Source organism: Aythya ferina (genome assembly GCF_964211825.1).
Source record: "Aythya ferina genome assembly, chromosome: 13".
NCBI classification, from domain to species: domain Eukaryota; kingdom Metazoa; phylum Chordata; class Aves; order Anseriformes; family Anatidae; genus Aythya; species Aythya ferina.
The window spans coordinates 625,682-642,070 of record NC_140311.1 but is presented as its reverse complement, the minus strand read 5'-3'; the positions used below and the strand labels follow the sequence as shown (position 1 = coordinate 642,070).

The 16,389-nt window shown below is 53.7% G+C and overlaps 1 protein-coding gene across 7 annotated transcripts in view; it reads left to right on the top strand.

The window, feature by feature from the left end:
- OPHN1 (oligophrenin 1) overlaps nt 1–10,311 on the top strand; it is a 57,855-nt gene extending 47,544 nt beyond the window's left edge. For 3 of the 7 annotated variants that reach the window (XM_084534418.1, XM_084534423.1, XM_084534419.1), the window contains 6 exons: nt 1,562–1,709; nt 2,853–3,131; nt 5,087–5,252; nt 6,652–6,702; nt 7,331–7,381; nt 7,736–10,311. In XM_084534418.1, coding sequence (XP_084390544.1) covers nt 1,562–1,709; nt 2,853–3,131; nt 5,087–5,252; nt 6,652–6,702; nt 7,331–7,373 — 687 coding nt within the window. In that variant the 3' untranslated portion in view covers nt 7,374–7,381; nt 7,736–10,311. Of the gene's footprint in view, nt 1–1,561; nt 1,710–2,852; nt 3,132–4,176; nt 4,318–5,086; nt 5,253–6,651; nt 6,703–7,330; nt 7,382–7,735 lie in introns of those variants that run through there. The other 4 variants (XM_084534417.1, XM_084534421.1, XM_084534422.1 and 1 more) reach the window with 2 other exon arrangements.
- Nucleotides 10,312–16,389: the final 6,078 nt, after the last annotated feature.

Here is a 16,389-nt window from a genome sequence, read left to right as displayed (position 1 = left end):
TGGAGTCAGAGCTCCCAAACGGGGACCAGATGGGTGGCGTGAGTCGGTTGTGGTAGATGGAGAACAGGGAAACGGGATGAAACTGCCCAGAGAGCCGTAGGAGCATCTGCACAAGAAGCTTGTGAAAGTCACATGCCGGTGTCTTGGTAGGTCACAACAAATGCTTTTGAGTAACTTCTCACAGCAAAACAGCAAAGTGTTTGTGCATTGGGATCCTCATGGAACTTGCTCCAGAACTGAGCCTCTGCCATCCCCTCTCATGCAGCCTATGGTTTGGGCTGAGTCAACAGACAATTTACCCTGCCACTTCCAAGAGCTGGAATTAAATCTTTAATTAAACCAGACATCTTTGCTTGCTTTTAATTTCTTAGCAATAAGGTTAAGTTAGTAACATTTATTAGACTGAGCATGTAAGTTCATCGTCAGAGCTGAAAGTATCTTCAGCTCACGTATATCCAAACACTTTAAATGAGCCTGGAGGAAGAGAGAGAGATTATTTATAGGGTGCAATATGAAGGCTCTAAGGACAGAGTAACTATTCATGAAGTCTTCGGGGATAATTACTGCTCCCACAGCTTATATATCAGTGCCACGATTAAATTAAATAAGTTGATCCCTCTGGAAACACCTTCTTCGCTGTACAAACCTTCTAAATGTGACGGTCTGTCAATATCTTTGTACCTTCAAGTTGTTTAACTTGGATTTTTATTTGAAAAGCAGAACCAAAGCAGAGGCTGCACTCACATCTTAAAAGGAGTGGCTTGCTGTGGGTTTTAGCATGGTTTCCAAATGTTGAAAAGCAACTCATGACAACAGCGGTCTATGGTACCTCTGTAAGCATCCAGAGAACTTAACACTTCTTTTTATTTAAAAAGAACGTTGGACACTTGTCAGTGTGTAGGAATGAGGCTGATGTTTCAAAAAACATCCACCTTTCAAGAGGAATCAGCTCTCCGAGCCCCTGCCGCTCCCTGCACAGTATTCACTCCTTGAGGCTGCTGTGAGTTCAGCTGATATCCATGGGAAAAATACAAGAGCAGTTGGTGTGGGTCCTTACTGTGTTGTTTCATATCATCCAAAGGCTGCCCAAAGGCTATATTCTTTTTGCAGCTATTAAAAAGAATGCTGACATAAATAAGGACCTCTAAATTAACCCCAACCAAATAGGTGCCATATGACCAGTGAGAAAAGGAGATACGACTCCTAACCAGTATTGTTTTTATGCCAGTATTTCATCCGGGGTAATTTTAGGGTGCCACATACCTCATTGTAAGCCAAGACCCAAAGTGGTTTTCAGTGTTAAATCGAAAACAATGCGGTGGCTTGTTTGGGTGCTTTCTGTAGATTGCATTGCCTCACTAGTGTGGAAAACCTGATGCTTCTCAGCAAATATCAGATTCAAAGCTGACTTAATCTGATCTAATTTGCTTCTGCTCATTTTGTCTGTGTTTGTGATCTTTCTGCGTTACTTAGCTCAGTACTGCAGATGCCGAAGTGGGCGCGTGGCAGGACACTTGCCTGATCTGATGAGCATCCTCTAAAAATCTGTCTGCCCTTACAGATCTACTCGGGCCCCCCAGAAGACAGCGCTGCCCCACCAGTGCCTCCCCCCAGGGTGGCTGCCCGGAGGCACAAGCCCATCACCATTTCCAAGCGTCCTCTGAGGGAAAGACCTGTCTTTTTTGGGGCTTCTGTGGAAGAAAGTGGAGGTCAGTTCAGCTTCCCACTGGCACCCTCGCTCTCTCTCACCCATATTCTTTGAACACCTTTCCAGAAGCAGTGACAGTAACAGCAGAATTGCATTTACAAGGGCACGAGCATGGCAGAAAGCGAGCTCTGGTGTTCAGTGAGAAAGGAAAACAAAAAACGTAATCACGGGAGGATGCTCACCTCACAATTCACACTGCGTGTGGATTTCTTTTCTGTTTGTATTCCTTGCAGCATTCTTTGTTCTTGCACGTGAGAAGCCAGTGAAAGGGTTTTGAGGCTTCAGAGGTCCCAGTGCAAAGCAGCACAGACGCAGCCAAGGAAGGGAGCTGCAGAACGAGGCAGGCACACGCAGGGGCATGCTGCGTGCTGTTGGAGCCACGTCCTGCAGAGTGCGTTAGTCCTGGCAGGCTGCAGAGGCAGCAGCGCTGCCGATGGTTTTGTGTTTTACAGGAACAGCAAAGCCCCTTTCCTCAGGACCAGTGAGGGTGTTTTCTAGACCAAGTACAACTCTGCTGTTACGTTAATTTGATTGTGAGGAAATGGCGAGGCCCTTATTAGCGTACTTAAGGGCACACTGATTTAAAATCATGTTTCTATCTGCACCTGGTTTGCTGTAATTGTTGTTGCAAGCTGTGCCCTAGATCACAGTATCACCAGAAGAGGATACAGGTCTTTTTATCTGTTACAGGTTTCAGAGCTTTGATGATGTTTTAGGTTTAATGCTGCAAGTGTACCTTCTGGCACTGGCACGAGATGGGTGATTCAAATAGCTCTATAAAATCACAAGACTTCTCATGTAGCTAGGGCATTTACCTCTCCACCTTGCATTTAAATGCTTTTCCAAAGTGGGAGCAGAGGTGTAAATGTGGGCCCTCTCCGAGTCTGCAGAGCGTAATCAGTTTCATCACTGTTCTTTGGCATCCTGTGTGTGGGTCTGTGGCACAACAAGAGGGGTGAGATGAATGATTTGGGGGGGGGACATAAAAGCATGTCACAAGGCTTCTCAGGATCAAGAGCACTGCAAATTTAAAAGAAACCCCTAAATGCATGCTGTCGTACTCAGCCTTGTTCCATGTCTGTGATTTCTCAGTGCCACGTGCCCGTTCCTAACCCAGCCGCTGTCTGTCCCCTTGGCTCCGCAGCGGACCGCTACGGCCAGACCCCCAACGGCAGCATCAGCTCCGAGACCCCCAAGCCCCTGCTCCGCAGCCGCCTGCCCGCGCCCCGGCCTGGGGGGGACGAGGCAGCGCGGCCCCCTGCCGAGGTGGACCTGGGGAAGCCGGTGGCCAGGCTGCAGGACGGAGGAGCCAAGCTGGTGGCTGGCAAGGCTGCCAACGGCGTGGTGGCCAGCCCTGCCCTGAGGACCCCCACGCTCCACGCCAGGAGACCCGCGCCCCGGCCGGGCGTCTGCGGCAGAGAGGGTGAGCATCCCGGCCAAGCGAGGCAGAGCGAGCCCCTTTTCCCAGGGCAGGTCTGTGCCAGCCCTCGTCCTCTGCATCCTTCACCCCCACACGCTGTGCCCAGGCTGACCAGCCACGAGCACCCTGGGTTTTCAACTCTCTCCTCAGCAGAAACCAGGGAAGCAGCGAAAGTCACTTTAATGGCTTTCAAATAAAGTGACTTTGAGTCACTCTCACATTTTAATTTCTGGTTGCTGTGTGTGCCAGGCCCGCTGTGACAGCTTCTGGCATGTGGAGGCTTTCCTGGGAGCATCTGCTTCTGCACTTTGTCTCTTGGTCTTATTTGGGTCCTATTTGTATTTTAATAAGCTTTATACAGAAACACGTAATATGTAGAAATAAGTTTGGGGCCAAATTCGAGTTGTTGCTGTCCATCTCAGCAGAGCAAGGCATGTAGCTGTTTGTGTATCCGTGTGTTTATAGAAATTGTCCCTTGCACTGCCAGGACGCCGTTTGCTGGATGGAACGCGTTGCTGTAACAGCATGTGTTTGGTGCTGAGTTTTATAAGATACTCAAGACGATGGTCATAAAAAAGAAGTATTGCTTTCTGCAGTTTGCCAGCTTTTCCTGCACTCTTTCCAGTGCTTTTTAGATGCTGTCATCCTCTAACAGCTTCACGGTCCTGTATTTAGAAAATAAAAACTGGGCTGTATGCTTGACAAATGACTCCCACATACAATAAAGAGAAAGAATAAAAGGCCTGGCTGGGTAGCACAAACATAAAATTCATCTGACTAATACTACTGGCTTAATTTAAATTTGTTGCATAAATGGGAGGTGGAAATCTGCCTTTGGAAAAGTAAGATAGCTTTTAAAATTGGTTTATACATCGGCTGCATTTAGTGCTTACAAGTTTTATGTTTTGGCATTATCAACCATAGCATGCTGACAGCATGTTCTGGAGACACAGTGTAATAAAATTGGCTGTGTTGATCCTGGGACATATAAATAGAAGAACACTGAATTAGTAATAAAGTTATATTACATCTGTATTGATACTTTCAGATCAGCGCTAGAACGCTGTATCATGCTTTAGTGAGGATAATTTTGAAAAACTGGAGAAGCCAAGAGGATATGTCAGCTGAAGGCTTAGAAAATAGGCCTTTTCCTGAGAAACTCCAGTTGACCGGTCTGCCAAGGAGAAAGTCCAGGATCAGAATTTACAAAGGCAAGTATAGAAGAGATTTATTTGGCTGAGCCCTGTGTCTGAGCTAACGCACCAAAGCGTAACAAGGTCCAGTAGCTAAAGGTTTGACAAAGACCCGGTCAAGTAGTTACACCAAATTAATTAACTTACCAAACAGAAGAACATCTTGGGCTTGTGTCTGCTCAGAAGCTGGAGTCTGTAGCAGTGGAAATGATCAGAAGGGCAGAACCCGGCCCTCGCAGCGCCGTGGGGCGGCAGAACCAGCCGGGGAGGCGCGCTGTGGAGCGGGGCAGCGAGGGCGGCCGAGGGCTGCAGGGGCTGCGTGAGCAGCGAGGGCCAGGCTAGGAGCTGCTGTGAGCAGAGCAGAAAGCCGGGGGCAGGAGAGGAGGGCCCCCTGTCTGAGCCAAGCGCCCAGAAAGCCCAGGGGCTGCGGCGGCCTCCTCGGGGCTGCTCCTCGCTGCGCTGCCCGGGTTTAGTTAAGGCAAAGTGGCAGCTCCCAGCCTGGCAGGCGGTAGTGATAGCGGGTTTGTTGTCAGGAGGTTCCTGCAGCAGCCCCTCTTCCTCGTGTTAGAAGGCTGTGCCGGGACAGGTAGAGGGGGAACTGCGTGGTCCTGGGTCCTGTTCCCCAGTTCTGGCTGCTGGCAGCTGTCAGAGAGGACGCTGGGGCAGGCAGACAGACCTGAGCCCACCGACTGCTGTAGTGTATCTGCACAAACAGCTAGCCCTCTGCCAAAGCTTCACACGTAACATTTGTAATCTACCTTGCAGGCGAGTTTGACGGTGTCCCGAAGCCTCGGTCCCACAGCGACAAGCCTGTGATAATGCGGCCCCCGGTGAGGCCCCCGGACCCACCGTGCAGGACTCCCGTCCCTCAGAAGCTGGAGCAGAGGCCGGACCTGATAGCAGGGACAGCCGAGGAAATGCCTTCCTCCGTGTAAGTCGAGGCTGCTGCCGGCCCCCGGGGGCTCGGGGGGCGTGCGGGGACAGCGGGGCCGCCTGGCAGCAGGAGTGGGAGCTGGCGTCACCTACGTGGGGCCTCGGGAGAGCAGAGGAGAAACGCCACGCTGCTCTCCAGCAGTCTCGACATGCAATGGCTGGGGACGGTGGACATCGCCTTCAACACCGTGGCCGGCCTGGGTTTGAGTTGCTTTGGAAAAGCTGTGCAAGAGCCAGGTCGGGCTCTGCCCAGAGGGCACAACTGGGGAGGGAGCGTGGGCATAGCAAAAGCAAACACACTGTGGGAAAAACAAAGCTCTGAGCCTCGTCCAGCATAGCTCTGGGGCTGAGTTTCCTTTCTGTCACCTTCTCTGTTACTTCTCATCTCAGTGCCACTGAAAGCTCCCTCCCTGCCTGGCTCTGAACAAGCCTCTCAAATGAGATGCTTCCCAGGAAAGGAGAGATCCAGCTTGGACCTCTGCTAAGGAAATTGGATGCAGTTCAGCTTCATCGTTAGATGTCTTTCAGTTTTTAAAGAGACAGAAACTCTGCTGGCTTCAGTGAGAGGAAAAAACAAACCAAAACAAAATAAAATACAGGAAAAGAAGAAGGTGATTAAGTCCCAGGACCAGTTTGGCATGGATGGCATGGAAGCCCCAAGCTGGGGCTCGCAGCTCGCAGCTGCTGCGCATTCACCAAGCTGTGCTTTCCGCTCCACACCGTCCTGTGGGTTCTTGGGCTGCCACCTGAGTCCTTGCACCGACGTCCCTCACCCAATGCTCTGCCACCGGCCTTGCGCTCTAAGATTTGGGGTGGCCACCTATATCAGCCTGTAGTGATACAAGATGGCAGAAACATTTGTCATTACAAATGGCAGTTCCCAAGTCTGCTGGGCTGTAGCCCCCGTTTGCTGCCGAAAGCTTCTTGCAGCGCTGTGTTAGGTAGCTGACTCCAATCCTGCGTTTTCACTGCTTAACCCAGGAAGGGTGCTGTGAGCTTCAGCTCCACACCTGCAGGGCATGAATGGGCTTTGCCCCTGCTCTCCTGAATCACTTGTTATAACTTCTCTTTTTATGAGGCCAGTTGGAAGCTTAATATGAAGCATATAAAAGTGAAGGAGAGGCCATAAAAAGGGATGGGTGCAGGTTTATACTAGCACATGGGATTTTGAGCAAGAGCATGGAAGTAGCAGGGTGACTAACAGTGGTTGGGGGCTGACCGCTCGGAGTGTCATGCAGGAAGCACGAAGTGGAGCCGAGGGCGAGAGGAGCACAGAAAGACATCCTAGGAAGTGATTGTCTTCCATGTCTGCTACTGCTGCTGCTCTTTTCCCTGCTACCTAATTAGCAAATTGCCTTATCAGATAACTGGAGTGACCTCTCTTGATCTCTTTGCAGCGTGGCTTCCAGGACAAAGTTCTTTGAGACAGCTTCCCGAAGAACGAGCAAGTAAGTGCTACATCTCGCTCCAGGTACCGGCTTCGCACAAAACTGACAGTAAATCCACCGAGCAAGTAGTGGACACGTCAGTGTGCGTGGATCTAAGCTCACACAGCACGTGTTGTATGGGTTTGTCGGTCGGCATGAAGGGCAGAGAGGGGACAGCTCGTGGGAGGGCTGAGGGCTGTGAGCTCGCAGCAGTTGATGAGGGAGGCAGGGCCGGGCAGGCACAGCACCTGCACGTGGTGTCTGTGCAGGGCAGAACCCTGCCACAGCCCGCTGGGGGGTGGTGGAGGGGCAGCACGGGCACCAAGGCCTTTGGGCTTGGCTGGGATGGCGGGGTTTGAATTGCAGGCCCTGTGGTTTGTGGCAGCAGATTCTATTTAGAAAATACCTGCGCAAATAATCTTCAGTTTCCTGCTCTTAAAGATCACCATCTGCCAACAGTGCAAGTAGGTTTGCATAGAAGTCTTTGAAAAGCTGCTAGAAGTTGTCTCCTAGTGTCAGTGGTGATTTCTTCACTTGAAGAATATCATTGACCTGACTGCTACCCATCCTTCAGTTTAGCTTTGTAGGTCTGAGTTTAGACTTGCTTTTTTACATTATTTTTTCTGTTTTCTTCCACTTTGTTGCGTAGTTCTTCATCACCACAAGGCAGGATCCCAGGTGACGAGAGCTGAGACTAAAGGTACGTGTTCCTGACAGCAGTCAGACAAAGCACACATTGAGCCTCAGCTCGACAGAGCGGGCGCTGGGATTCCAGCAGAGGCAGTGGGGATCTCGGAGAAGAGCCCCCGAGAAATGTCCCTTCTGGAGGGAGCCGTGCAGAGGGGAGGACGCTGACTCAGGGTGGTGCTCTGGCAGGGGGGAGCAAACCAGCCCTTCCCCTGCCCTTCCCAGGCCTTCTCGCTGCGGTAGCCAGGGTAAATGCGAGGACTGTGGCAACGGTGGTGCCAGAATCTGGGTTTGTGCTGGCTGTGGTTTTGCTATCACTGACGAACTGACTCTGCTGCATGCTACCCTGCTTGTTTTCTTCTTTCAGACTTGGTGACCATCTCAGCCCAGCTAGACCCAGAAGACTTTCTGTGATTGTGAAATGGACGTGGCACAGCTCAGACTTTTCCAGTTCAGATGACCTGGAGAGCAGCTATCTTACCGGACGATAATTTCAGAGCGCACTCTCAGAAGTGGCTCAAGAAATTAGAAGAGAGGGAGATAAAAATGGAGAGAAGACCCTACCTACATGTTTGTTTTGAACCATTCCCAGTCCTTCTGCCATCCCTCTCCGCACAGGCTGTGAAGGATCTCGGGGGGGCCTCTGCAGGGGACCAGGCACATTTGCAGTGCTGGCTGAGCAGCTGAGCAGGGGCCGTCCGACAGGCTGCGGAGGGGACAGCAGAGGATAGGAGCCGTGTTTCCCTGCTTGTTTTTGGGAAATGTGACTTGGCAAGGGTGGAGACTTGGACAGATGTCACAGTCGAAGCACGAGGGGCTGATTCCCAGTGCTTGGACGCACGGGAAGAATGACTGGAAGCTGTGTTGCCGCCTTGCCGTGAGAAGCTCCTTCCCATACGCTACGATTTCCTCGCTCAGCAAGCTGTAGTGTGTTCCCCTGTGTGTAGGAGGGCAGTGTGTATGACTGGAAACACCACTGGTGCTAAGGCAGGCAGGATGGGGACCAGGGGCCGTTGTGCTCTGCTCTGTGGGAAGCCTGGTGCCGTGGCTGGCCATCAGCACGCCCCTGGCAGGCAGGGCAGGGCAGGGCAGGGCAGCCAGCATGGGGTTTTCGGGGGCAGCCTCCCACTAGCGTGTCTGGGGGCGGCAGGAGACGCACGGCCCTGCTCCTCCTGTCCCAGCTCCCCCCAGAGCTGCTTCCCAAGGAGCCTCTGCCCCATGGTTACCCTGCTGGGCCAGGAGGTGGTGAGGGACCGAAACTCACGGAATGTGGCTCAAAGCCCAGCATTTTCCTAAGAGGGACCCAGTTTCCTATTTGCTTGTTACATTAATTTCCAACCCAAGAGATTTCCGTTCTCTCTTCCTCAGCAGCAGTATTGTGACGATGCCCTTTGGTCTGGAGGGGACGTGTTTCTCCAGGCCAGGCCCGCTCCTGGTACCTGTGTAGAGGCTTCTGTGTGGTTCCAGTCAGCAGCAGGGCTCGGTTCCTGCGCCGTAGTGTTTACCTGTAGATAGGCTGTGAGCGCTTCCCCGCTTTCTGTGAGCAGCCCCAAGGCAGCTTCCCTGTTTTCAGTGTTGTTTTTTTTTTTGTGGGTGCTGGGAGCATTCCCAAAACAGTGGCCAAACATTCCCCGCCAGCTGCTTGCCAGGTGCTCCAACCCCTTGAACCCGGTGCGGGTTTGCCGGGGGGTGCTGCAGCAGTCCTTCCCGTGCTGGCTCCTGGTGCTTGCCTCTGTGTGCACTGGCACCCAGCTGCTTTGCTCCTGAATGTAATTCTGGCGCTCCCTGGACACTCCAGGCCCGTCTCAATGGTGCTCCCGCTCCCTCGGGCTTCGGCTGTGCCCCAGCTGCTCGCTCCTGTGCTCGTGCTCTGAACAGTGGCATGTGGCAGTGGCTTTTAAAAATGTACTATCACCACCTAGGCTGCATGACGTACACCAGCATCTCAGGGCTTCTCAAAGCCGAGGTGAGTCGGGTCCTCTCTGCTGCACCCTCTCGTGAGCGGACGGGGCTGCAAGCAGCATCGAAGCAGAGCACGTTGCGTTGTCGTGGTCAGGTAACAGAACAGCGATGGAGCTGCAAAGCGGCGAGTTTAAAGGTGGGAAGGGGGGGTGCTCTGACCGAGCCCAGGGTTGCTGCAGTAGCTGTGGAGCCGTTCCCACCAGAACCCAGCCGCCTGCCCGCCCCGAGTCTCCTGCTGCAGGAGCGCTCTTTGGGAACGGGACCTCATCACTCAGCATGTCACACCGGTGGCTCCTCCAGAGAAGGCCCCCATTTCCAAAAACGCCTTCTGACGTGAGAGGTGTACCTCAAGGACCCTTCGCAGCGGTACGTTTTCAGGAGAGCCGGGCACCGGGGCTTCCACCAAAGGAGCAGGGAGGGCTGATGCATGGCACCCTCCGTACGGCACCTAAAGCTCAGCAGCTCCAAGCTGCTGGTGCTGTTGGCAGTGGTGGCTGCTCAACGTCCTGCCCCTGCCCCGCGGTGCTGCTTGCTGCTCCCGAACAAAGCCAGCCTCGTGTTTGCTCCCTGGCACAGATGCCTGTGGGCTTACGTTTGAGTCAGAAGAAACAAAGCCGGAGAGGGTCTGGTTTTGAAGCCTGACATTGTAAACAATGGAAGGAAGCAGCTTATTAAAAACTTATTTCGTGGTGTCCTTTTAAATTTGTTTGTCGCATGTGTCTGTGCCGGCCTTTTTCTCCTCTGTTAGCACAGCTGAGCACTGGGGACGCGCTGCTGTGCCGCTGCTGTGCCGCCGGGTGGGCGAGGGGCACGGCCCCGGGGCAGCCAGGAGCATGGGGATGCGCTGCGAGGAGCGGCAGCCCCGGGACGTCAGCCCTCAGAGCCACTGTGTCATGTAAAAGCATAGATTACTTAGTGTTCATAAAGTTTCCATGAAGTTAAAATAAAAAAAGTCCAAGTGTGCTTTATTTCGTCTTCAAACAATGCCTAAAGGTTGCACAAGCTGCCAGCACTCAGCTGCTGTGCGGATCAGGCTCACCCATCCCGGTGGTGGTGCAGGATCTGTCCCTGCACACAGGGGCTGCAGGGAGGCTCAGCCGTGCCTCCGTGGGAGCGAGGAGGTCCTGCTCCCTGCCTGCCTGCTGCGGCATCGCCAAGTCCCCAGAGCCAGGTTTCTGCTGCTTCTCATGGGAGAAACTCCCGCTGAGATGAGTCCTGCACCGCCTGGCCCATTGCTCCAGTGCTGCCTGGAGCCCTGCTCCCTCGTGCCAGCCTCTGGTGCCTGCCTGGCCGTGTGGTTCCGTGGCCCCTTGCAGGTCCCCGTGGGGATGAGCAGCTTTGTCCCCAGGGCAGCGTGCCCCTGGCAGGGCAGGTGAGCCCAGGGTGGGCGCTGCACGGCTGCTCGCTTGCCTCAGCTGCTGGAGGGGTTCTGTCTGCAGTACTGCGCTTGGAAAAGAAAGTTCTGTCCCTGACAGTCCTCTTCCTGCAGCTAATTGATGTGATTTGCTTTCTGGGGTCAGCTTCTCCGAGTGATTCAGGCTTCTAATTGTGTGCAGGAGAACGCACGCTCTGGGCTGAACCTGAACTGTGACCCCTGTGCCTCAAGAGCTTCACAGGCTCTTCTCCTGCTGGCTTTTGTTTTCTCCCACTGTAGCAGTACCTGCCTTTCTCCACGGAGTTCGCTCATCCACGCTGCCTGCGCTGCCCGAGCACAGGGCTCTGCAGGCAGTGCTCGGGAGCAGACCCCGCCGTGGGGAGCTCCTCTCCTCGCCGCGAACCACCTGTACGGGGCTGGGGGAGTGCCGGGGGCTGAACTGCACCCCCAAAATAGCGACAACCACAACCCCCTGCTGGGTCTCCGTCATCTGTGCTGTGGGTGCCAGCGGCCGCCCCATGCGGGTGCGTGGTCACTCGTCCTGTGGCTGCCCGCAGGCTCCAGGGCTGGGCACGACGACCCCGCCGGGCCCCTCAGCCCCTGCTCCTGTCCTTAGCCCCTGTGCCAGCGCTGCTGCACGGCAATTAGCGAGCAGGGCTGGCTCAGATCCCCCGGCAGCTTGCTGCAGGGCAGGCCTCCTTCAACCACAAAATTCCTGCTGAGCCCACAGGGGTTTTTTGGTATTTTGTTGGTTTTGTTTTCAAATAAATGCCAAAAGCATTTTTGAATCGTTCAGCTCTTTCGAGTCCAGGTTGCTCACTGGACCATTTCCCCTAAATAGCTGTATCCTGAAACCGTGGATTTTTTGCCGTGAGAGGCGTCGCAGCTCAGGGCAGGGCACGACGGGTGTGCAGGGAGGGATGGGAGCGCTTCCCTCACGGAGCAGAGCCGCAACCTCGCCGTGGGATTTCTTACTTCAGCAGCCATTTACTGCCAGGCATCGAGGCAGCGATGCCCAGAGAGGCGTTGGGGAGCCGAGGGCCCTCCACACACCTCACCTGCAGGGGTTGGTCCCCAGGGGCAAGCTCGTGGCCGAGGGGCTCAGCCGCTCGGCAGCAGAATCCCTGCAGCACGGCGGGCGCCTGGTGTGCCCCCCTGCCCTGTGCCACCCCCTGCTCTGCTCTGCCCCTGGCACTGAGCGTGGGGGGGCTCTGCCTCAGCCCCAGGCCCTGCCTGGGCTCAGCACCCCCGGTGGCTTTTCCTCCTGTAAGCCCTGCCTCTGGCTTTCCTCAGCGATTCCTGCTCTGGCCATTTAGGATGAGTAAATTCAGCTCCTGTGTCCGTGATGGGCTTCAGCTGAATAGCAGCGAGCATGCTGACCTGCATTTCAACCTGTGGCCCTAATTAAATGCCGTAAACCAACAGCAACGCTTCTTCAGCAACAACCCTTGACACTTTTTCAGGCTCCTTATTGTTTTGTTATTCTCAGTATCTTTCCTGCAATTATTTTGTGCCATTCCAGCCCACGTTTGAGGCTGCTGGACTCTGCAGCCATGCCCCATAGCTTCACAGCTCACCTCTGTCCCCATCGTCTTTGTGTCCCAGTGTGCCAGGAGGTCACTCCGAGAGACCCCTTGTCCCCAGACAGAGCACCCAGTTTGCACCCCGTGACACCCGGCCGGGCACCGGCTCCGGGGAGCCAGGTCCTGCCTGCCCCATCCGCGCTCAGCACCACAGCGCGGGGCGCAGGAGGGCAGCCCCAGCACATCCTCCTCCCAGCAGGATTTAGTAGAGCTCTGGGTGTTTTGACAGTCAGCCTTTTTCCTATTAACGAAGAAGAAAATCGTTCCCCTAGCAGGGAACACCGAGTGCATGCTGATTTGTTCGCTGCTGAGCGCCGCAGCGTGCCGGTAGTGGGTGAGCTCTGCCTGCAGCACACGTTTTCCTCCCCGAGTTGGTGCGTGAGGTTCATGGCATGCAACATGAAGTGCTTCCTTCGCTCCCTCTTAGTTTTCCCCCTCCTCTTTGGCTGGGAAGACTAATCCTAAGAACATAAGCTGGCAGGAGCCCACAGTCCTGACCAAATTAATACAGCACACAGCGCTGGGAGCACTGCAGAGAACGATTCCTCAGCTCTCCCAGCCTCGCCTGCACCTCAGTGCGGTGCCAGTGCCTGGGGGGCTCGGGGCGCCACCGCCCTTTGGGAAGGCGCTGCTCAAACTCAGATTTAGGAGCGCTCAGCACCCGGCGGGCACATCGGGGATGGGGGCTCCTGACACCCGGGGGCATGAGGGCCAGTGGCAGCTCGGGGGTTGCTGTCCTTCCTAGTGCCTTGTTTCTCTTTGCAGTCTGAAAAATCAACGTCTGGGGCCGTCATTTTTCCAGGGACGGGTGCCACAAAGCCATGCTGTTTCAGGGAGAGCAGCTGTTGCCTTTTTGTGTTAGCTCTGGGATTAAATGATTACAGATTAGGCTGAGCACTGAAGCACTATCACAACAGTTTTGGTGTCCCAGCCCACAGATGCAGTGTTTTGCTTCCTTAAGGAAAATGTTTTGACCTAATCTGAGCAAGAAAAATATTTTCCAGCATTAAGTAAAAGCCCATAGGCTTTTATATGGAGAAAGCATGTAACAGGACAAAGGTTCCAAGTCTGGGGCCGGGCCTCCGCTAGGACTTCCCAGAGGAAGAATTCGGAGAGGTTAAGGGCACTTCAGTAGACACATCTATATGATAAATTTAGAACTGAAATGTACTGAAATGTACTTAGTGGAGCACTGACAGCTGAAATGTATGCGCCGCGCAGAGACCCATGCAGGCGCAGGAGCCCGCCCACGCACGGCTTCCTGCAAGACCAGAGTCTTAGCTTAGAGCCACATAACTGGCTCTGGTCAAACTTGCTGCACAATTAACCAGCTGAATGCTGTGATTTAGGAGCAGCTTTCTACACAGACGTTTTCTTGGCAACCACCACCAACTTGACATAAATCAAGAGTAAGTCCACCAAAAAATATCCTGCGATTGGACTGAAAAATCAGGAGATGCTTTGAAGCGGTAAAAGCTGTGGCATTCTTTATTTTCCCTATATTTTCAGAAATGTGTGCAAGAAGTTTTTTCATGGCCTCTGTCCCCCCAGCGTCCCACCGAAGAGGCTGCCACCCATGGGGCTCGGGGGGAGCTGGTGCCTTGGCCCCGCAGCCTTCCCGAGGGGCCGTCACCGCCCAGCGGGTTTGGGTAAGGAGGAGCCCAGCGCTGGTGGCGTTCCTCATGCCCGGACCGCGCGGTCAGCCTGACCCCACCGCAGCCTGCGGGCTGCTTTCCTGCTCGTAAGGAGGATTTCTGTGGGAAGCTCATATGTAAGCACATATTAAAAAAGAAGGAACCAGTCTTTAACTAGACCAGCCGAGTACTTGGCACAGCCACATGTTGCCGCAGCCCTGCTCTCCTGTGGGATCCACCCTGGGTGCCCTCAGCCGTGCGCCCGCAGTGCTGGGGCTGGGCGCTGCGGGGGCATCATCTCCGTGCCCTGGGTGTCCCGAGGGGCTGGAGGAGGGCAGAGCACCAAGATGCTGCTGGCAGCCACTGGGAACAGTGGGCACAAAGCGCTTCCCTGGGCTCCAGGTGAAGACTGGACTTATAATTAGCCTGGCCTGGAGGGAGATGTGAAATCTTAATGAAAGGTGGAGAAACTTAGCCACAGATAAAGAACACTTATAATAATCTAGCTTGTGGCCAGCCCCTGCTGTGCCGGGCACAAGACCCCACTCAGCTTTCACAGCTGGGAGTCCTTTGCTATGAGCATTTGTACAAACAGCCTCAGTCTCTGGGCCGTCCTGGGGCTGTGGTCTGCAGTTGGCTGGTTCAGCAGCCAGCTGGCACTTGTAGCACGGGGTCCTTCTGCTGGTCTCCACCTGGGAGCAGTAACCGTGGTGAGCTCCAGGCATGGAGGTGGACGCTGCTGCTAACGGAGGTGCACCCACGCCTGCTGAAAGGACCGGCCCTGCACTGCGAGGCAGCTTTAAGAGGGTGAGTGCAGTCCAAAATCCGGATAGAGCTGGAAGGCACGCAGGGAAATCATTGCCAATGCAGCTGTGTCTGTGTGCGCAGGGCTCCGCAGCCCCTGGGGAGGCAAACCACTGTAGAAGTCAGTGTTTAAAACAAGTCATTATCACGTTATGAAATGGAACAATTTTTCTGATTTACAAATTCCCCGCTGCCTGTTCTGATACAAATGCAAGCAAAGTGCTCTAACGCATGGAGCCACTTCAGGGCTGGCTGACATGAGGTGTTTCCAGCTAAGCCTGGTTCCTGCCTCGGCTCCTCCTGCCCCGACCCACCCCGCAGCAGCAGGGCCCTGCTGGCACGCAGCCTGCCGAGCCCACACGTGCTATGATGTGCCTGTGTGTCTGCAGGGAACCACAGGGACCGTCCAAAGGACAGAATAAAAATGAGGCTAGCAGCTTTATTTGGAGCCCCTGTGCTCTGGATTCAGAGCCAGGGCAGAGTGCTCACCAATTCTACGAGTATCAAAATCAGAAGTTGTCCTTGCCAAACATATTCACTAACTGTATCTTACTTGGGCTTGCTTTCTTTTTAGTGAAGAGTAAGGAGATAAAAAGGAAGATGTTGGCTGAACTCATTCTGGATCTGTACACCATAATTGCTTTTGTCTTCCTCCTGGTAACAGCGCTGTGTTTGGGGGTCTCTGTGCGCCCCAGAGTAAAGGACACGGGCTGCTCCGCTCCGGAGTCCTCCAGGCACACGTCCCAGCACGGGCACTGCCGCCGTGCCAGCAAGGCAGGGTTCTCCTGCTCTGCGGCCACCAGGGAAACTGCATTCCTCACACGGGGTTAGGAACTACCTTGAGGCAACAGCAATTCAGGTGTGATTTGTAGGTCATGATGGAAGTCATGATGGACAGATGTGCAAGGGAAATAAATGTGCAGTGGAAATGGCTGGAACAAAACCAAGCAAAACTGGTTCAGATAATGTAAATCTGCCCTTTTGACAAGATCCAATCCTTTGCAGCCACTCAGAGTAATTCCCTACTGTCCTAGGAGACAAATGCTGTGACAGCCCCAGGAGGCTGGAGCCTATTAGGAGCCAGAGCCCAGGAGATGTGCGGCACGGGCAGGACGGGGTCAGCCACCGCACGTGGTGCCTGAATGTCCCAGGGGATGCTGGTGGCCACATAAGAACTTGGTGGGGTACACTGGGACTCAAAGATGTTGTTGCGTATCTGCAAGGGCAACACAGCCTGAGAACTGTGTTGGTTTTTTCAGTGTCAATTAAGGATGAACTTGGAAAGTAACACGGTCATTTTCAGCTGTGACTCAGATAAAGGGACGGGACTGGATTCTCAGCAGATGACTACACATGGTACTACTGCACATGGACAAGGTTTTTTCTATGGTAAGTACATTTTGCTTTCAGTTCGTGTGGTATTGGTACATGTACCACTGCTGTGCAATTATACACTAGACATTTCCAGCTATTTGTGAACTGATGAGGTATTATTTTTTTTCTAAGCTCCTCAGTTTGTCTCACAGTGAACAAATCTTGACCTTGTGCAATACTCACATCTGTGCTTTGAATTAAAAAGTGGGCTGATAAGCAGTCTATTTTATTACTTGGAGAGCACAGGTCAATTTTATAATGAAGTTACAGCAGAATGGATTTACAATTG